Raw genomic sequence first — 22558 nt, forward strand, 5'->3', positions numbered from 1 at the left:
TCATTGGCTCTCCGCGCCGTCCTTCAGTAATCCGGGTTAGGTTGACACCTCCGCCGGCGTCTGTGGTTTCACGGCAACGCGTTTTGTTACCGGAGCTTGTGAGGCTGCATAATTTATCCTAGATTAGGTTAAAAATTGTTTAGGAAGGTTTTACATAATTAATTTTTAAAAACTGAGATGATTGCGATTATTATTGAACGATTCGGTAAAAGAATTTATTTGAGTTTGATTATGTCACAGCACACTCTAGCGGAAATTGAGGGCAACAGCAATTTTAATGGTCAAACGTGACCCTGGACCACAAAACCAGTCACAAGGGTCAAATTGTGAAATTGAGATTTATAAATCATCTGAAAGTTAAACTTTCCATTGATGTATGGTTTGTTAGGATGGGACAATATTTGGTCGAGATACAATATCTGAGGGTGCAAAAAAATCTAAATACTGAGAAAATTTCTTTTAAACTTGTCCAGTTGATGTTCTTAATGCATATTAGTAATTAAAAATTAAGTTTTGATATATTTATAGTAGGAAATTTACAAAATATCTTCATGGAACGTGATCTTTACCTAATATCCTAATGATTTTTGGCATAAAAGAAAAATCAATAATTTTGACCCATACAATGTATTTTTGGCTATTGCTACAAATATACCCATGCTACCAGGTTTTGTGGTCCACGGTCACATATCGCAAAACGTGATTCTGGAACTTTTTGTTGTTGTTTTTGCCAGCGTTCACATTGTTTGTTTGTTTATTTTTTATTTCATAAAACGTGTACATCAACAGCATGAACAGAAATTGCATAAAATCCATCCAAATCTAAAAGCAAAAAAAAAAAAAAAAAAAAAATCAAAATCTACACTAGGAATCAAAAGTTTTTGAACAGTGAGTTTTTTTTATGTCTGTTAAAAATCTTAAAAATCTGTCTCTTTTGCTCACCAAGCCTGCATTTATTTGATCCAAAGTGCAGAAAAAAAAGTCAAATTTTGAAATATTTTTGCTATTTAAAGAAACTGTTTTCTATTTGAATATATTTTAAAATGTAATTTATTCCTCTGATTTCAAAGCTGATTTTTTTAGCATCATTATTCCAGTCACACGATCCTTCAGAAATCATACTAATATTCTGATTTGCTGCTAAAAAACATTTATTACTATTATTATTATGTTGAAAACAGCAGAGTAGAATTTTTCAGTTTTCTTTGATGAACAGAAAGTTCAGAAGAACAGCATTTATCTGAAATAGAAAACTTTTGTAACATTATAAATGTCTTTATCATCACTTTTGATCAATTTAAAGCATTCTTGCTAAATAAAAGTATTAATTTCTATAATTTCTTTCCCTCCCAAAAAATTATACTCCAAGCTTTTGAATGGTATAGTGTATAATGTTACAAAAGCTTTTTTTTTATTGCTGATAAATGCTGATCTCTGTATCTTTCTATTCATCAAAGAATCCTGAAAAGAATGTACTCAGCTGTTTTTAATATTGGTAGTAATAAATAATAATAATAATAATAATAAAAATAAAATGTTTCTTGAACAGCAAATCAGCATATTAGTATGATTTCTAAAGGATCGTGTGACACTGAAGACTGGAGTAATGATGCTGAAAATTTAGCTTTGATCACAGGAATAAATTACATTTTCAAATATATATTTAAATAGAAAACAGTTATTTTAAATACTAAAAATGTTTCAGAATATTATATTTAAATATTTAAAAATATTTAAACATTTAAAAATCTTGACTGGTAGTGTATAAAAAGGTTTTAAATTGTATTGTGTTTTTCCAGAAAATATCACCTGAATATAATATGGATAATATAATAAAATCAAATATGCCTAAATCTTATAATTACTGAAATATAGTTCCTTACTGCAACAAAATATATGGTTAGAGTGCACAAATATGTAGTATTTCTTATTTTGCCCTGAAAGAAACTCACAAGGACAGCATGAAAATACAAGACGGATGCCGTGACTTAACAGTTTAATGTAAATCCAAGACAAAGTGTGATTACATTTCTACACATATACAATATGCATATGTGAGCATACAAATTTCCTTTAATAACTCGATTCACCTTGGAGACCGAAAAATGATCAAAAGTAACAGTGAATAACAAGCTATAACATAGTTCACCACGACGCGAGCCCCTTCACACCCTACAGTTAGTAAATAGAACGATTAAAATAACTATATTCTTCTATAACCCCCAGGTTTGTTAAAAATCCTCCATGAATTTACACTGCTATCATTAGTCGTTGAAGCCTAATAAAATTCACTCAGGGTTTTTTTTTTCTTTTTTTCTACAACGAAAATTATTAAGAGAAGCACACAACATTTGTAATGGTAACACAAGCGCTTAGTAGCAAGTACTCAATTTTTAGGAGTTAAATCATTCTTATTATTGTCATTATTATATTCATTTTAACATTCTATAAAGCCAGTAAAATATCCATTCTCATAGCATACTTAATAATATTAGCCTAAGGTACAGGGTACATATAATGCTACGTTAACAGATTGAAATAATGAGACGTCACACTTCTTCAAATCCCCAATAAACAAAGCAAAATTATAATAATTATAATAAAAAAAGGACAATAAACAAAGAAGTATACCTGGAAATACTGCAGCACACAATAGCTTTGACAACAACTAATGTGATACACACTACTGAGATAAACCATACAGCAATCGACAAAAATCAGGGGTCGGGGGGTCGGATGCTTTCTTAGGTCTTGAAACATTGTAGAAAAATATTTAGTTTTTACATTTGACTGTGAATGTTCGCTGCTGTGCAAGTAGAAAATTGTTCACGTCTTCGATGGCTGCACGAACGGCTACGGTGCATCACAGCTACATAACGGGTTTACTGTGGCGACTCGTGTGATGAGTGACGTTTCTGCACAAACACGTTCACTTGCATTCACTGGTGATTCGTATGTACGTGTCAATACGTTACACGCTTGTAGTAAAATCGCTCTGTAATACACACTCCTGACAGAGACTATGCTGTAGAACGAACAAACAAACAAACAAAAAATTGACCGGTGAGTGTTCTTGGGCGTAACGATTATTGTTTTGCGTTTTTTGGTTCTAAAACAACATATGAAGATGGCCGTATTGTCATATTTGGCCTCTTAGCACATTCATACACAAGTTCAACGATGCATTAACCCCTAATGCTTCCGCTTCAGCCCACACGTGAGAAAAAAACAAAAGGAGCTTTACAATTGTGGAAGTACTGTGGCCACTCAAATGACAAAAATAACAATCATCCATTGTGATTTCTGCAAGCTTTTGAGTTCATTCATGATCATGTGCTTTACAAGTGTTGATTTGGGTGCCATCCAACAGGGATTTGAACATTTAGGAATGTTTTTCAGTCCTAACATTGCTTTCAGTGTCAAAAGTTTTTGATTGTAGGTTGTATATTCGTGAAGATAAATGTTTAAGAAAACCCCAATATGACACATATGGTTCCTTAAAGCTTCGTGCGCAGTGTTTTGACATAAGATGGAAAACAAAATCGCCTGTAAATTGTCTGAATAAATTGTTTTGGTAACATAAACAAAAAAAAAAAAAAAAAAAAAATCACAATATTATGACTTCTTGTTCATTTGAAGAATCAATAGGGCTTTCTATGATTTAAATGCATAATTTGGATTAAAATTCATGCTAGATCAAGTCGTTCTTGAGATTTGCGCATTTTAGTGATTACTAGCCAGAGCAATCCAGATATTTTAGTCTAAAATTTTACATTCATAAAAGGTGACGGCACTGGATTCAGGATTCACAGGCCCTTACATGAAACTAATTTATCTATGTGATTCGTAAAGATGTAGTTAAAACCAAAATAATAAAGCTTACAAAAGCTGACATTTAAAGCTGCAGTGTGTAATTTATATAACACACCCTCAATTTTCCATTTGTTGGATTAACAGATAGTCACGCCCACGTCGCACTCTATTGGTTGATCCAATCCAAGTGTTTATACTTTTTACAAGTAACAAATTACAGACAGCAGCTTTAATAAATGAAATAAAGCATCAGTGTGGCTTTGACATTACTAAAAAAAAAACAAATTCAGATATTTGTCCACACTAACACTGATCGAAGGTATGAGAAAGGTATAAAACCAATGGATTATACTGTGCTAAGTTCAGCAACTGCATTATTTTTCTCATCTGTATTTTGCGTATGGTTCCTTTCTGACACCGACCTGACCTAACCTGTGTTTTAGAATATTTTTCATTTTTCAAATGTCAGTGAGACTCACTCTGTCTTCTCCATTACAGCAAGGGACACGTCTGTGCATCAATGACATGCTGAAATTCTTTGGTGGGAAGAACAAAAAGTCCTTAAATGCCAGCGGAGTCCCGATTTTGGTCGTTGAGGCCGGTCCCTGTGAGGTGAGACAGACTGGAGACTACAGATCAGTGCCGTCAGAAACGGCTCCTTCCGGAATGGAATGTTTTATGCAAACGTCGAAGGAGCCTTTCTCAACTGTGTGCATCCAACTTAAGCTTAAACAAATATATGACAACAACAACAAAATATAATCTATTGGCATCCTAAGCCACAACACACAGCTTTATGAATCAATCTGACAAGCTAGCAAGCCAAAGGCTTGGGTACAACATAAATGGTGTCAGATCTTGGCAGAGCACATGGACAAAGTCCACGCTTCCTATCAGACGAGGGTCCGTATATGAATACTAAACATCACAGTTACATATCGACCACCAGAAATCAAACAAATGATGCATAAAGAAATTAATAAACATCCACAAAAATTATTGCAACACTCTCTATGAGAACACAATATACCTAGCAAAGTAAAACAATAAAATAGAAACATCTCAAAGTAAAACTACTTCAAATGCAAGTTCTGTGGCATGACGTGAGGGCAGAAGAGGGTATATGTGAGATACTCCATAAGCATGTGCCCATCAGAAGACATAAAAACGAAAAAAACAAAGACACAGTGTCCTAACCAGGCGCATAATCGCCAAAAATCTTTTTTTGTACATTTTATGAATTTGAATCAATTTGTATTCTTTCCATTCTTAAATGATTATAAAGGTAAAAAAAAACATGTTAATATCGTTTTTGGAGTCTCTTAATGTTCACCAAGGATGCATTTATTTAACAAAAATGCAATAATGTCGTGAAATTTTAATTTCTGTTTAATATATTTTAAAATGTAAATTATATCTGTGATACAAAGCTGAATTTACAGCAGTCGTTATTCTAGTCTTCAGTGTCACATGATCCATCAGAAATCGTCCTAATGTGCTGATTTGCTGCTCTAAAAACATTTGTGACCCTGGACGACAAAATCGGTCGTAAGGGTCATTTTGTGTAATAAATAAGCATTCTATTGATGTATGGTTTGTTTGAAAAGGACAATATTTGACTGCTTGAAAATCTGGAATCTGAGGGTACAAAAAATCTAAATACTGAGAAAATCACCTTTAAAATAGTCCAAATGAAGTTCTTAGCAATGCATATTACTAATCAAAAATTAGGTTTTGATTTGGTATATATTCATGGTATGAAATTTGCTAAATGGAACATGATCTTTACTTAATATCCTAATGATTTCTGGCATAAAGGAAAAATCAATAATTTTGACCCATACAATGAAATTTTGGCTGATGCTACAAATATACCCATGCTACTTAAGACTGGTTTTGTGGTCCAGGGTCACATTTCTTATTATTTCTGCTAGAAAGTTCAAAAGAACAGCATTTCTTCGAAATATAAATTCACTGCCTCTTTTGGTCAATTTAATGCATCCTTTAAAACTCCTATACTAAGTACTATATAAATTTCCTTGTTTTTTTAATCGCTTTACTGCAGAGCACATGGTTAGGACACGGTGTAAATGATTGGCTAGCATATCAATGTTAAATAAGCAGCAAAAAAAAGACAAGCATTGGCCCACAGTTTTCTACACGTTCGCTATCTCTATACTGACTGAAGTGATTCCTACAGTAAGACAAACAGTGAAAAAGACGAAGCCAATTTCGATTTCCGGTGCATGTTGTTGCACATACCCTCACGCAATCAGGGGCACTTTGAACCCCGGAGCGTACATGAGAATAAAAACCCCACAGATCTTCGTAGAACCTCGAACGAGCGCTTAAATCAGAGTATGGTGTGCAGCCGCGCTGCACGGCTTCCTTCGGCATCTACCAACGTGCTCAAAGCCAACATGCTATTCTCATTAAAAATGTGGAATTTGCCTTCTTGCGTTCCCAACAATTCCCATCAAAATCCACCTTGTACTCCTAACAAGACTCTCCTTCTCGAACCCTCCCAGGTTTCTAAGCCTTTCATAAACAAACAACCTTTTCTTGCCTGGTATGTTTTATTTGATTTGATTGAACGATACTTTTCCCATTTTAGTCTCCCTTTTAATGACATATGTAGCCTAAAATCAGTGATACGAAAACGCATAGCTACGGTATGTACAGTAAATACACTATATATAATAATATCCACTACTATCCAGAACAAAAGTTATTTAGTTTTAAACGATGACTTTGGTTCGTTACCCCAGGCAAGTATCTTTAGATGTAAAAGACCTCATGCACGCTAAACGAGAAGCATTAAATAACGTTTAGGGTTAACGCTTACACCTGGAACTTAAACAAAACGAAACACGAAACAGCTTGGATGAAGATGTTCAACCTAGGAGCCAACTCTCTGACTAGCATCTGGTTCTAGAGGGTTTCCAGCCAAGTAAACTGTCATAATATATGTAAGGCACTACGAGGTAACAATGATAAACCTAAGACTGTGGAGGAATATGTCGCACAGATGCGCCGAGCGCACGCATGCACGCAAACGCACGACCGACTACCGTGTTGAACATGCCTATGTTATTGTAACCACTTTGTGCAATCACATTGAAAGAGGAAAAACAAGAATCTATTGGTATCAGAAAGGTTCTTCATGAAATCAACGGGTGCAGACTGCTACATTCTACAAAGAGGGGCCCAGCTAATGTTCTACGGTATGACAAACGCTTTTTCTTTTCTAAATGTGAACACAAACGAAGTCTATAAATACACTAGAAAGTTTTGTCGTCCTATTTCCAGAAGATTCCTCCAGGTGTTTGTTGTCGGAGAGCGCGGCGGAATATGCACGATACCGCTCGCCGCGTGTAATTTGGAAACGTTTAAGACAGTTCAAGGCCATCGTTATGTTTTTTTCTTTGAAGAGCAGCAGATATCCGTATTTCACCTTATCCAAAAAAAATTCTCGTAGGAATTCAAAACATCCACGTCGTGACCTCGGCTCAAACAGTCGGTGAATGATTTCAAGAAAGGGAAAAGCAAACAAAATCTCCTCCGTCGAACGAAACTCTGTCTCTCCCAAACGGCCTGTTGATGAGACCTTGTTGTAAAAGAAACTAGGAAACTCCTTCTTTTGTTTTAAAAGAAACGAAACCTCCAGATCATGAAATAAAACGTTAACTGGCCCTTTTGAGAAGGCAAAATAAAACTCATCTAAAAAAAAAAAAAAGCAAAACTCCTCAGTACCCTTCTGTTCCCTCCGAGAGTACACTTCCTCTATCCATCGGCGTCTTCATTGTCTTCAAGTTTAAGCATGAAAGGATCAAGGGGATGGGGTTAAGGGTCGATAGGCTTCAGCATCTCTTTCTGTCTCTAGGTGGGATAAGGAAATGGTAAGCAGCGATTGGCTGGGCTCCAGTGTTTCAGCTTTAGAGGTAAGGGTACTGGTTCATCTTGGTGGGGCTCAGCGGGTATCCAGTGTAGACAGTGGAGGCAGGAGAAGCGCTGATGTAGGTCTGGTGCGCGAACTGGGCCTGGTACTGGCCGTGGTGCAGGGTGGGCGACGGCAGCACGCGGTGGCCCATGCTTACAGGCACCTGGTGGACGATGCCCGGCGGGTAGCTAGCGTGCTGGACCGCGTGACGTGCCGAACCCTGCGAGGCGACCAGGTGGGCCACCGTGCCGGTGGAGCCCAGGGCCGTTGGGGCAGTGTAGGTATACAGGTGTGGCTGCCCGGGGAGATGAGGAGCGGCCAGGTGGGGATGAACGTTAGCTGTGTGGGTGGGGCTGTTGTGGAAGGAGTATTGAGCCTGGGTGGCCATTGTGGGGGTGATGTAGGCCTGCTGCCGCCGGTGACCTCCGTTACGCTCGACTGCCATGTGCTGCTGGGCCTAGATGAGGGGATATCAGCGTATTACATTTGTGGATACATGTATGAAGTAAGAACCAGATATGAAATGTGCTAGTGAAGTACCTGGCTGAGATTTAGAGGCTGCTGCTGAAAGGGGTGTGGTCCCGTGCGTTGCTGCCGGTATGACCCGCCTCCGGCCACGCCTCCCGAAGAGTGGTTGTTGGCAGACAAGCCCCCATTGGAGGTTTTGAACTTGTAGGTGGAGTTCTGGTGGTTCACCGTGTCTGTTGAATTGATAAAACGTCAAAAAATTTGAATTAGTGTTGGGAATATTGATTACATTGTGATGCATGGATGGATAGATATATCTAAAAAAAAATTCTAATAAAAATACATTTCAAAAAATTGTTGAAAATATTGCAAAATAAAGAGACAAGGAATTAGCCCAGCTATGTATAAATATTGATTATATTGTGAGGAATGAATGAATAAATAGGAATTTAAAAAACAGTTTTTTATATTATTTATATTATGTTAAATAAATAAATGTTGGAAATGGTTGGAAATATTGATTGTACTGTGTTCAATAAAAAAAAAAAAAACATTTTGGGAATAACGTTGATTATTTTTTAACAAGTACATAAAAATAATTAGAATGTTAAAAAATGGTTTATATTGTGCAGTATGAATGAATGAATAAATAAATAAATGTTTGTGTTAAATAAATAAAAAGAACAATTATTAAAAAAAAGTCAAATAAAAATACATTTGGACAAATTGTTGAGAATATTGGAAAAATAATTTTAAAGCAATATAATTTATATTAATTTTTCAAAATGTATTTATTATATGACAAGAAAGAGATCACCGACTAAAAAAAAGACATGAAATTAGCACAGCTATGTATGAATGAATGAATAAATATGAAATATAAATTCTGATGAATGAATGAATGAATGAATGAATGAATAAATAAATAAATGAACAAACAAACAAAAAATAAAAATTATTAGTTAGTTATTGTTGGAAATATTATGTTTAGTTAAAACTGAAAAAAAAAAAAAAAAATAATAATAATAATAATATCTTGTAATTGACTGATTTATTGTGTTAAATTGACAAATCTAAAGTAAAAAAAAAAAAACAAATTGAGAAAAATTGCTGAATATTTTGGAAAAATTATTTTAACACAAAATTAATATTTTCAACAATTTTTTAAAAATGTATAAATGTGACAAGAAAGAGATCAGACTGAAAATTAGACATGAAATTAGCACAGCTATGAATGAATATTAATTATATTGTGATGAATGTATGATTAGATGAATGAATAAAAATTTGTTTATTAAATAATTATATTCTTTATATTTTGTTACAAATTCTTTAGATTGTAATAAATAAATAAATAAATGTTGGGAAATATTGATTGTATTGTGTTAAAGCTGAAAATAAAGTTGAGAATATTAATTATTTTATGATATATAAATGTTGAAAAATACTGATATATTGTGATTTATTGTTAAAAATTGCTGAAAATATTGGAAAAATTATTTTAAAACAATAAATTCATCATTTTCAAAAAAAAAAATTCAAATGTATTTATGTGACAAGATAGAGAATACAGACACAAATTAGCACATCTATGTAGGAAATCATTTGCCTGTATCAAATATAGTTTAGCAGTCCTTATACAAACTGTAGCTGAACTACAGAATAGAGCGACTGACCAATTAGAATCAATTAGTATTCCAAAAAGCTGCACACCAACAGTACTGCTGATCACACTTAAGCTTGCCTTGTCATAAAATACCTCCTGACAATTTTGAACAGATCTGAGTTGCTTGAATCACCTTTCTAAGCTGCTTTTATTGCCCATAGATTTTGAAATGCCACATAAATCTACTAAATAAATCGACGCTGCGTATCAGAGGCTGTCAGTGAATTGTCAGTTTAAATTGATGCTTGATTCAGGCTCTGCCAGGTGTCCCTTTTTCTCTGTCATCTTATCAGCCCATCCCCTGTCTCACCAGGCAGGAGTCTGTCACACTCTCCCAGATTCTCGCCGCTCTGGCTCTTCAGTGGGGGGATGATGATGGTGCGTGGGTTCCCATTGCTGTAGTTGTCCAGGACAGCGCCTTTGGAGTCGTAGCCGTTGGTGTTGGGGCCGTTAGGCCGGGACTCCACAGCGTACGGGCTGGTATTGCTGGAGTCAGAGTCAGGTGAGTCATGGACCGTCACACAGCTGATCACATTCTTCCTCTGTTTGGATGACGTGCTGTTGAGAAGGCGTAACAGAAAGGTTAGGAAGGCGATTCATCAGAAATTAAAACTACAGTCGAGCTCAAAAGTTTACATACACCATGCAGAATCTGTAAAATGATAATTATTTTATCAAAATAAGAGGGATCGTACAAAATGCATGTTATTTTGTATTTAGTACTCACCTGAATAAGATATTTCACATAAAATACATTTACATATAGTCCACAAGAGAACATAATAGTTATAAAATTAAAGTTATAAAATGACCCTTTTTTTAAGTTTATATACGCTTGATTGTTAATACTGTGTTGTTTTTTTGTTAGTGATAGTTGTTTATGAGTCCCTTGCTTGTCCTGAACAGTTAAACTGCCTGCTATTCTTCAGAAAAATCCTTCAGGTCCTACAAATTCTTTGGGTTTTCAGCATTTTTGTGTATTTTAACCAGTGTTGCCAAGTCCACAAGTTGAAGTGACCCCAATAAGGTCATATTTAGCCCCTGCAATGCGAATTTACCAGGGGAACCCCGACAAAAAACATGCATTTTATCCCCCCGGAATGCGATTTATAACAGCGGGCCTCCCCTCGAAACGCGATTGGTCTAGTTTTAAGTAGCAATAGGACGGCTTTTGTTGTGAAAACCTGGCAACCCTGATTTGAATCCTTTCCAACAATGACTGTATAATTTTGAGATCCATCTTTTCACACTAAGGACAACTGAGAGACTCATATGCAACGATTACAGAAGATTCAAAAGCGCACTGATGCTTCAGAAGGAAACACGATGCATTAAGAGCTGGGGGGTGAAAACTTCTGGAAACTGAAGATCGGGGTAAATGTAACTTATTTTGTCTTCTGGGAAACATGTACACATCTTCTGTAGCTTTTGAAGGGCAGTACTAAATGAAAAAAAAATACGATATTTAGGCAAAATAAGAAAAATGTACACATCTTCATTCTGTTCAAAAGTATTCACCCCCCAGCTCTCAATGCATGTTTTTCCTTCTGGAGCTTCAGTGAGCATTTGAACCTTCTGTAATAGTTGCATATGAGTCCCTCAGTTGTCCTCAGTAAGAAAAAACTTAACAGGAAATTCTGGGAATGTCAATTCAACCTTTTTTCACTATATATTCTTTTCAGACTTAAAAAAAAACTATAACTATAACAGAATTCTACATTAAATGTCCCATTAGATTTATCACAGTTATTCACTGTATACAATAAGGGAACATACCATTAACCAATTCACAGATTTTAACTGTAGTCTTATATCGTTAAAATTCGAATCATTTTTTACAGTGTATGCACAATCTGAATAATATTTAACTATTATTTTGTGTAATGATACTTGACAATGTCATATTTGTTAGGTAAAACCTCCAACTCCCAAGACCGCCAAAGTCATTTCCAAGGCATTATCCGGTATTTTCCCTGAGCTAAAAAGGCATTTAAAAGTCAAAATTGACCCTATTTATCTACTCAATAAGCGTTCCTGGTCTTATTGCGCGCTATTCATCAGTTATTCCACAGAAAACAAATCGTTTTTATAATCTTTCATCAAAATGTAATAACTTCCTCCGCTCCTAAAATGATTTTGACATAACCAAGCCCGCACAGACAGAAAAATATTAAGCAATAATATTACATCCTAACATAAACACAATCCTGATGGATAAAATCAAGCCCTGTCGTACATTATTAAATGCTAAAAAATATGTCACGTGCTGAAATCGCTCGTGCCATTTTTCCAACCTGGTGTTATTGGGCTGTTTAAGGTCGTCCTCCTCATCCGTGTCGCTGCTGATGGTGATGATACTGACGGCTGGGCTGGGGGTGTCGGGGATGACGATGGTTTGGCGTGGTGGGTTGTGTTGACCATGGTGGTCTCGTGTGGTGCTACATGCCTGCTCGCCTCCCCATCCGCCTCCTCCACCACCTCCGCAGATCTGCGATGGGACACAGGTTGAGGACGGGCCGTTCTGAACGACAGCGCATCGAGGAGGGGTGTTCTCCTTCACTCGTTTGGAGCGTTGAGGTGATGTCACTGGCTGGGTGGAGGACACGTCGTACGCTGACATGTTCCTAAGAAAGAACGAGGCTCACATCAGAAATCCTGTTATAACATGGCATTTATGCCACCTGATGGCATCACTTTACCATGGTAGAAACTGTTAGTAAGTGTTGTCTGACCTGTTGTTCATCTGGTGCTGCTTGTTCTTTTTGGAGGAGGAGTTGTTGTTTGATGGCTGTCTCATGACATGAGCCACACCCACATTGAGAGGCTGCTGAGAGGGCAGGGTGACGTGACCTGCCAGTAAGGCTGGCTGTTGCATAATGGGATTGTAATGGCTGCCATGGGGATGTGAATTCCTGAAACAAAACAAGCATAATTAAAGCATGCGCTTTAAAGAGTGCACTATCGTTCAAAGGTTTGGGATCAGTAAGACTGCTGTTATATGATCACAAATACAGTAAATACAGTCAAATTATGAAATATTATTGCATAAGTAAAACAACTGTTTTCTATTGCAATATATTTTAAAATGTAATTTATTCTGGTGATGCAATTTTCAGCATCATTACTCCAGTCTTCAGTGTCACATGAACTTTTAGAAATCATTTTAATGTGCTGATTTTTTATTATTATGAAAGTTGGTTGCGCAGCTTAATACATTTTTTTCAGAGGTTTTTGATGACTAGAAATGTCACAAGAACAGCATTTATTATATTTGAAATGGAAATATTTTGTAATATTATTTCTGATTCTGTCTTTACTCTCACTTTTGAACAATTTAATGCATCCTTGCTGAATAAAAGTATTAATTTCTTTAAAAAACTCACTGACGCCAAACTTTTCAACAGTAGTGTATATTAAATATACAAATATACAATATAAAAAGTTTAATCAGTAACTTTGTCTTGTTTTTTAATAGAAAACAAGTACTAAACATTCTTTTAACAGAATAAATCTACCTGGCCAGCAAAATTATTTAAAATACGCACAGATATTACTGACCAAAAAAAAAATTATGTAATGGAATATGGAAAAAACTGTAATGCAACGAGACAACATACATTTACTAATGCTTTCAGAAATGTAAATTAGCACTGTAAAACGATTAATCGCGATTAATCACATCCAAGAAAAAAAAAGTTTTTGTTTATGTGATATATGTGTGTGTGCGGTCTATATTTATTATGCACATATAGATACACACACATGCATGTAAAATTAAGGAAAATATGTTGTTTATATTAGTGCTGTCAAACAATTAATCACAATTAATCGCATCCAAAATAAAAGTTTTTGTTTGCATAATATATGTGTGCGTGCTGTCTATATTTATTATGTACATATAGATACACACATGCTTCTACATTTTTAAGGAAAATATGTTGTTTATATTAGTGCTGTCAAACGATTAATCACGATTAATCGCATCCAAAATAAAGTTTTTGTTTGCATAATATATGTGTGTGTGCTGTCTATTATGCACATATAGATATACACATGCATGTAAATTTTTAGGGAAAATATGTTGTTTATATTAGTGCTGTCAAACGATTAATCACAATTAATCGCATCCAAAATAAAAGTTTTTGTTTGCATAATATATGTGTGCGTGCTGTCTATATTTATTATGTACATATAGATACACACACATGCTTGTACATTTTTAAGAAAAATATGTTGCTTATATTAGTTCTGTCAAACGATTAATCATAATTAATCGCATCCAAAATAAAAGTTTTTGTTTGCATAATATATGTGTATGTGCTGTCTATATCTATTATGTATATATAAATACATGCACATGCATGTAAATATTTAAGGAAAATATGTTATGTATATATATATTTAAAAAAATATTTATATATAATATAAATTATATGAATATAAATATATACATGTAAATATTTTCAAAATATGTACATGCCTGTGTGTGTATTTATATACGCATAATAAATATACACAGTACATACACATGTATTACAAAAACAAAAACTTTTATTTTGGATGCGATTAATCGTGGCGAATCGTTTGACCGCACTTTTACATTTTTTATAAAATTTTTTACAAAATATTAAAATTTTAATACGTTTCACTTTTGCGATAATCCCATAAAAATAGTGCGGAATTTTAAATCTATTTCCCATTGATTCAAAATACATTCTCTACAATTTATTTTTAACATGAATTTACTGTACCTTGTTATAAGCATGTTTAAAAATGTAGCTGTCAATACAATTTTTGTAGTGTACAAAGCTCTGATGCAGTACAATACATATCCTACAGATTCAAGTAACTTCCTAATGTCACCAAAAAATTTTTCCCCCAAATATTTTGATATACCACAACATTACTTGTTAGAATTAAACACTTCATACATAGGAATAAACACTTAACTTAGCATTTAGATATCTGCAACATCTTTAATCATCAACTAAAACGGTACCTAAATGCAATGCAATTTAAATGCAATGCAACATTTGGCCAGAGGGGGCAGCAGTGACTGCAGCAAACAGCAGAGGAGTAGAGAACAGCATAAGATCTCACAGGAGAAATCTCTCTCTCTGCAGTAAAAGTGCGACACTTCTCTAACCGGACTGGCTCGGGACTACCAAGCCCTCCGGGCTGAGCTTAAGGCGCAGATGTGGTGATCTGCAGATATCAGCACACGTTCATCTCTAATACATTCACCTCATGCAGGACAGCACAACTTGGCTCCATTACCCTGTCCTAGCCAGAGACACGCTCCTGCACTCACTGTTCTAATACAAGAAACCAACAAACGAATCCAGAATATAATGAGTATCAGACTTAAAATATTCCATTCCCTCATTCCAAATGAATAATTCAAGCGCATGTTGGCTTTGTAGGTGCATTTGCAGACTAAGCAACCTAGATAATTCAATCTGCTTAGTTCATAATCTAGGAGATTATTAAAACCCAGCGTTGCGGTACCGAACTGCCGTGAAATATACGGATCACCAGTCGTGGTATCTTAAAATAGATCGGTTGAGTTCCACACGACCTGTTTATAATCAGCATGGTATGCTGAGGATATAATTGTTTTTAAAATGCTAATGAAGTCCCTATTAAACATGATGAAATTGTACCAGATCTGTCCAGCTAAATAAAAAAAACGAAAGATAAAAGCTTCTGTAGCAGCAACATCTAAATGGAATAGAGTGAAACAGTCGGTTTCCAGAAGTAAAAGTCGTTCATTTTCTCCATAGGGGAATTGATTTTGAGTGATAACTTATAAGCCTTTAAAAACAGAACTACTGTGAGCGACGAGGTTGTTATTTAATAGTAAATGCTTTTGTTGAAGCCAGATTTAATTTTGAAATAATCATATTCAATAGAAGAAAAATGACTTTATCCATTAATTTAACACAGAAGTCTCCACCAATCAGATAAGCGCAGACAAAGCAAATCATGCCAAACACATTAGAACCCACCCACTCCCATAAAGCACTGCGGTCTTGTACTTTTGTCAAATACTTCATTTTTGCTTGTTGCGATTCACCTCATAACTGGTTGGTTAGGCTCCTGAAGTATAACTCTTGAACAAAGACCTTTTTATAAATCCCTTGGTTTCCTTCTGGAGCCAAGGCCTCTGAAAAATTGGGAAGGCGCACTGTTGTAATCTACTGCAAAAACAGCTATGGTTTCTCAAACACTCCCTATCTGCCAGTGGTCAAACAAAATGATTGTCTTGCAAAGTCACACCATTGGATGAGACAAATGGTCCAGGATGCCATAGTATTAACACAACACAAAACAAATAGCAAAAATTGTAGCTTTATGGGTACAACAGTGTATTACTGGGGCAGTACACTTAAAGGGGGAACTTTGTACCTTATCTACACATTAAAAGGGGCATATTAGTACCTTAGAGTAGTAATATCTACCTATTAGGTAATTTTTTTGTCCAAATGATTTACTTATGATAGTTCTGCGCATAATTAAAGAGATGAAAAATGAAAATTCTGTCATTAATAACTCTCATGTCGTTGCAAACCCATAAGACCATCATTCATCCTCAGAACACAAATTAAGATATTTTTGATGAAATCCGAGAGCTTTCTGACCCTGCATAGACAGTACTCAACTACCACGTTCAAGGCCCAGAAACATAATAAGTAGGGATGCAACGATATCAAAATCTCACGATGCGATATTATCGCGATGTGAGGTCCATGACACAATATTTATTGTGATATCTGGGAAAAAAATAACATTTTGTACAGTTAAATTATTCTATCTAATGCACTTTGAAAGTTCAAAATTAAGAGCTCCAACCCTTGTTCTTAACTAAGAAAACTTAAGTCAGAAAAAGGTCAGTGAATTGACTTGTACCTGAATTTTAAAGGGGACAAATTCAAATATAATAATAATAACAACAATGACAGTAATTTCGGGTGGGAAGCGTGCAATCTGTGATTGCGTGCAGTTGCTGGCACTCACGAAAGCTTGCAACTGCTTTTGTATGCGCGCTGTTTTTCCGGTTTCACTTTCAAACCTCAAAATCACTGTTCGAATTCAGCAAGGAGGGGAGAGGATGGAAAAGAGGGGCACAGTAACTCATTTTGGGGGGGCACGGCTCGCAAACACCCCCCCTTCCCGCCACAGACATGTGCAGTGTAAATAAAGGGTAAGAGATTTATTCATCATACAGTGATGTAACTACTATGGTACCGGGAGTGTTTTTTGAAGTGCATAAACCCCTGCTAAACTAGGCTAGGCTAGTCAGTGATGATGTTCTTTGAAAATGTAAATGTTCTTTGCTCATTTTCTGTTGCTGCTTTTTGAATAACTAAGGAAATGTAAGCATTAGTAACTTAAAATGTTTCTGTTAAATTGTTGTCATGTTAAACTCAAATTAAATCATATTAAAAACATTAGGTTCACTTTCCAGCAATGAAACTAAGTAAGTAAATAATTAAATTAATTAATTAATCAAATGTATGCTTTAAAAGTAGAGTAATCATAGCAGTTTTCATCCTCAGTCTGTCCTTTTAAATGTCTGCATTTAACTTCAAATGGTGTCTTTGATGACGATATTCTATAAAAATTATTTGCATTCCGATTCTGGCATCATTAATGGCAGAATTAAAATTTTTGTGTGAACTATCCCATAAAAAGGAGACATTGACATAAAAAAATTAAACACTAATGTCCTAAGAATAAGTGGGCTGCCCTACACTGTAAAAAACAAAACAAAACAAAAAAACAATTTGTTGAGTCAACTTAAAATAATCTGTTACCCTGCTGCCTTAAAATGTTAAGTTCAGTCAACTCAAATAAGTTTAGTCAGCTTGAAATTTTAAGTTCCACTAAATCACAACTTGGATATTTGAGTTGACTAAACAAAACAATTGGTTTGTTAAACTTAAAAGCTGGGCTTGTTACCCAACTGCCTTAAAATTTTAAGTTGACTCGACTAAAATATAGAAGTTGTCACTAATTGCAACTTAACATTTCAAGTTGACTAAACTTCTTTGAGTTGACTGAACCTAAAATTTTAAAGACAGCCAGGTAACAAATTATTTTAAGTTGACTCAACAAATTGTTTTTTACAGTGTATGTACTGTACAGTAGCAAGCACAACAGTGCTCTTTAGCAGTGACGGCATGGCGGTTTCTCACCTCCAGTTGGCCAGAGGCTGCGAGCTGGTCATGGAGTCGGGGATGACGGTGGCGTGTTGAACGGAGGTGTGTGTGAGCTGCTGCCATGCTGGCGGAAGGAGAATCTGTTGAGTACCAGACGGCCAGGCCTGCTGTAGAATGAGGATAGAGGGAAAACACAGGGTTAGCGTACAGAAGTCACAAAATACTGCAGTCAAGCAGGATATGAACGCCATCTAGCAAACAAACAGCACATAGACTCAGTGACCTCTTGTGATTTAATTGGCATCAGTGTGAAAACCCTGTAACCTGGCACATCAAATCACAAGGCTGCAGCGCAGCTAAACAGGCCAGGGTGCTGCATCCACATATTTAGAGAGAGGAGAAAAAGGATACAGCTATTTAGAGAAATGACCGCTAGTAAGTGCTAAACTGTGCCAAACAACCACCAAAGGGGTCATTTAGTTATTTAAGACACGGTAGCGTCAGCGTTCGGGTCTAGATTCAAGAGACATCTTTTAATGAAATTGTTTTAGCAAAATATGAACAGAAGAGCTACATTCTAAACAATTTTATAGCCCATCCATCTTCTAAGCTAATTATTCTCTTGGTCTGAAAATGAAGATGTGAGCAGAAGCAGCAAAGTATGGACAGCATAAAAGATCCCCCTCTGGAATAACAAAAAGCTTGTGCCACTTTCGTTGGAACTTCATTCATTTCCCTCCCTCGATTTTTTGGCACCGGTATCTAGATGACGGCCTCAGATGGGGCCCTGCATACTGCGTACAGCCTTGGCTCTTGCCTATAAAAAAGATAAGGCCCTGCCTTAATAAAGAGATGTGGCATCTCCCAGGCAGTGCGCTGATGTGTTAGACATTTTCCAAATCAGCTTCGACTTTAATTAAATTCAGGGGCCTCATTCAGAGGCTTTGTGAGGAGCTGCTTTGTTTGGTGGGTGAGGAGTGCGGGGAGCGCCGGGCATAATTTGCCCAGAGATGTGAGCTTGAAGAAGAGTGTCTGCAGCTCTAATAGTTTAATGCAGCTTTATTGATTAGCAGTTTAATGTACAACTAATGAATTGTTTCTTTAATACCCTTTGCACATCTATTTACCAGTCCATCAGTATGGACCACAGAACTCGCACAAATAAGAGAGGGCGATGGGGGAAGAGTGGGAAAAAAATGCTTTTATGATGTTTCATGAATGCGATTACACATTTAGCATTGTAAGAGAAGTCAATCTTGACATTTTTCTCCTGGAATTCCAATATTTCCAATTCCAACACTTTCTGGAGTGCATTCGACTGACTTTATTAGAGCGATATCAAAGTTACTTTCAAACTACAATCATCCTGTCTTTGTAATTTTATTAATTTTTTTTTCTTAAAATTATATATTTGAAAAACTATTTTATATAATTATTATTTTATTAATTTCACCTCAAAGTAAAATAAACTGAATAAATTAATTAACTGAACTTGTTTGTCTTTCCTTTTTTATTTCAACAAAATAAATAAAATACAATCTAAAATACTTTAAAACTGACCTGACAAAACTGTTTTTGGCACATTTTAAAATAAAATAAAATATTTTAAAATAAAATAAATCTTTAAAACTTTAGCCTTTAAAAAGCCTTTAAAACTGACCTAAGAAAAATTAATTTTGTTGGACACTTACTTTATACTTCAGCAGAAAGAAAGAAAGAAAGAACAAGAAAACCTTTACATACAGTTGACCTGACAGAACCTGGAATATATAAAATAAAATAAAATAAAATAAAATAAAAAAGTATGTAAAATAAATAAAATAAAATAAAATAAAATAAGTATGTAAAATAAATAAAATAAAATAAAAACAATTTAAAACTGACCTAAGAAAACTGATTTTTTTACTCTTTGTACTTCTGCAGACAGAAAGAAGAAAAAAGAAAAAGAAAAAAAGAAAGAATGTTTTTTATTTGACACTTTTTATTTTAGCAAAATAAAATAAAATAAAATAAAAAAGTATGTAAAATAAAATTAAATAAAAAACAATTTAAAACTGACTTAAGAAAACAGAATTTTTTGACACTTACATTGTACTTCTGCAGACAGAAAGAAGAAAAAGAAAGAAAGAAAAAAGAAAGAATGTTTTTTTATTTGACACTTTTTATTTTAGCAAAATAAAATAAAATAAAAAAGTATGTAAAATAAATAAAATTAAATAAAAAACAATTTAAAACTGACTTAAGAAAACAGAATTGTTTGACACTTACATTGTACTTCTGCAGACAGAAAGAAGAAAACGAAAGAAAGAAAGAAAGAAAAAAGAAAGAATGTTTTTTTATTTGACACTTTTTATTTTAGCAAAATAAAATAAAATAAAATAAAACACAAAACAAAACAAAACAAAACAAAACAAAAAAAAATAAAAAAGTAAAATAAATAAAATAAAATAAAAACAATTTAAAACTGACCTAAGAAAACTTAATTTTTTTACACATTGTACTTCTGCAGAAAGAAAGAAATTAGTAAGAACAAGAAAACCTTTACAGCTGACCTAACAGAACCTGGAATATTTTTTATTTGACACTTACTTTTTATTTCAGCAAAATAAAATAAAATAAAATAAAATAAAATAAAAAACAGATTTAATTTTGCCTGTTGCACAAGGCCTAAAAGTGCATACTTTGAGTATGTCTCAACACTTCTACATGCTTTTTCCACCCATGACAACAGTGGCACGAATAACTTCATCAGAGCTATGTCCCCAAAGCCCTTTGCCTACATTCCTGACACTTTGCATCCTCCTTTCTCACTCTGGGTTGGGTTGTGTAATTGTACCGTCTGGCCTGGAACGCTAACCCAGATAAGAGTTTAGAGTTTTCCATGCAAGGCCATCTCTGCACCTACCCCCTCACAGCTTTTCTGCCCTCACGGGGTGAAAGCCTTTTGTCACCCCCGGGGCTCTGAAAGCACCGCCGCTCCCGCACCAATTGTTTTCACATTTTCTGCATTCCTGTTCCAGATAAAGGCCGAGGCCTTCTAGAAACCCACTCCACTGGCACCAGGAGCGATGTGCTCTGGCTGATTGGGTTGAAGGGGGGAGAATGGGCGGTTGAGGCCCTGGAGTAGTGATGAACAAGTATCTCCATCCCCATCCTTCTTTACCAATGCAGCGCTCCGATAATCACCCATGGAATTTATGCACGGGTTTTCTTGAACGTGAGGAACAATAAAAATGCATTACAGCACTTAAGCAGTGTGGTAGAGGCAGAAACAGCAACACGAGCAAAGCTCTACAATGCTGAAAAAGTCAGCAGACTAATTACAACCATCTACGGAAGCCCATTTTGGCCACTGAAAAAAAAAAGAAAAGAAAGGTAACTGCTTTTTATCTCACAATTCTGACATTTTTCTCGCAATTCAGATTTTTTTCTCAGAATTGCGTGATACAAACAAGCAATATTGACTTTTTTCTGAGACATAAACTCACAATTGCAAGATATAAAGTCAAAATTGCGAGACAAAAACAGTTGGAAGTTTATATTTCAGAACTGTGTGATATAAACTCACAGTTATGAGTTATAAAATCAGAAAAGTGGGATATAAACTCGCAATTGTGAGAAATAAAAGAATTGCAAGATAAAAACTTCTGACTTTTTTCCCAAATGTAAGTTTGTATCTCGCAATTCAGACTTTTTTCTCACACTTCTGACTTGTTTTTTGCCAATTACAAGAAATAAAGTCAGAATTGTGACATTAAAATATGACTTTTTTTCTTGCAAATACAAGTTTGTATCTCGCGATTCTGACTTTTTTCTCGCAATTTAGACTCGCAGTTGCTTGTTTATATCTCAGAACTGCGTGATATAAACTCAGTTATGAGTTATAAAGTCAGAAAAGTGGGATATAAACTCGCAATTGTGAGAAATAAAAAAATTGCAAGATAAAAACCTGTTTGTATCTCGCAATTCTGACTTGTTTTCTTGCAATTACAAGAAATAAAGTCAGAATTGCAAGATAAAAACGGGGGAATTCTGACTTTTTTCTTGCAATTCAGATTTTTTTCTCGCAGTTGCGAGTTTATATCTCAGAATTGCATGATATAAACTTACAGTTTTGAGTTATAAAGTCAGAAAACTGGAATATAAACTCACAATTGTGAGAAACAACGTCAGAATTACGAGATCAAAGCTTGCAAGTCTGAATTTTTTCTCACAAATGCAAGTTTATATCTAACAATTCTGACTTTTTTTCTCAGAACTGTGAGATATAAACTCATAGTTCTGACTGTAAACTCGCAACTGCAAGAAAAAGTCAGAATTGTGAGATAAAAAGTCACAATTACCTTTTTTTTAATAAAAAAAAAGGGACGGAAACAGGCTTCCATAACAATCCAATTTCAGAAGTAGAAAAAAGACAAAAAAAGTCTAGTTTTCAGTATCTGTACACTCACCACAATGTCATTTCATAATTGTATGACTTTCTTTGTATGACTTTCTTTACTTAGAGGA

General features: G+C 34.9%; 1 protein-coding gene across 2 annotated transcripts in view; it reads right to left on the bottom strand.

Annotated features, from left to right (window-relative positions):
- Positions 1-1979: 1979 nt before the first annotated feature.
- The window catches only part of hipk2 (homeodomain interacting protein kinase 2), a 136954-nt gene continuing 116375 nt past the window's right edge, over positions 1980-22558 (bottom strand). For both annotated transcript variants that reach the window (XM_051135801.1, XM_051135800.1), the window contains exons 10-15: positions 18086-18216; positions 12620-12799; positions 12182-12511; positions 10198-10445; positions 8294-8454; positions 1980-8210 (exon numbers count right to left, since the gene is read on the bottom strand). In XM_051135801.1, coding sequence (XP_050991758.1) covers positions 7749-8210; positions 8294-8454; positions 10198-10445; positions 12182-12511; positions 12620-12799; positions 18086-18216 — 1512 coding nt within the window. In that variant the 3' untranslated portion in view covers positions 1980-7748. The remainder of the gene's footprint in view (positions 8211-8293; positions 8455-10197; positions 10446-12181; positions 12512-12619; positions 12800-18085; positions 18217-22558) is intronic.

Source organism: Labeo rohita, chromosome 18 (assembly GCF_022985175.1).
Source record: "Labeo rohita strain BAU-BD-2019 chromosome 18, IGBB_LRoh.1.0, whole genome shotgun sequence".
Taxonomy (NCBI): Eukaryota; Metazoa; Chordata; class Actinopteri; order Cypriniformes; family Cyprinidae; genus Labeo; species Labeo rohita.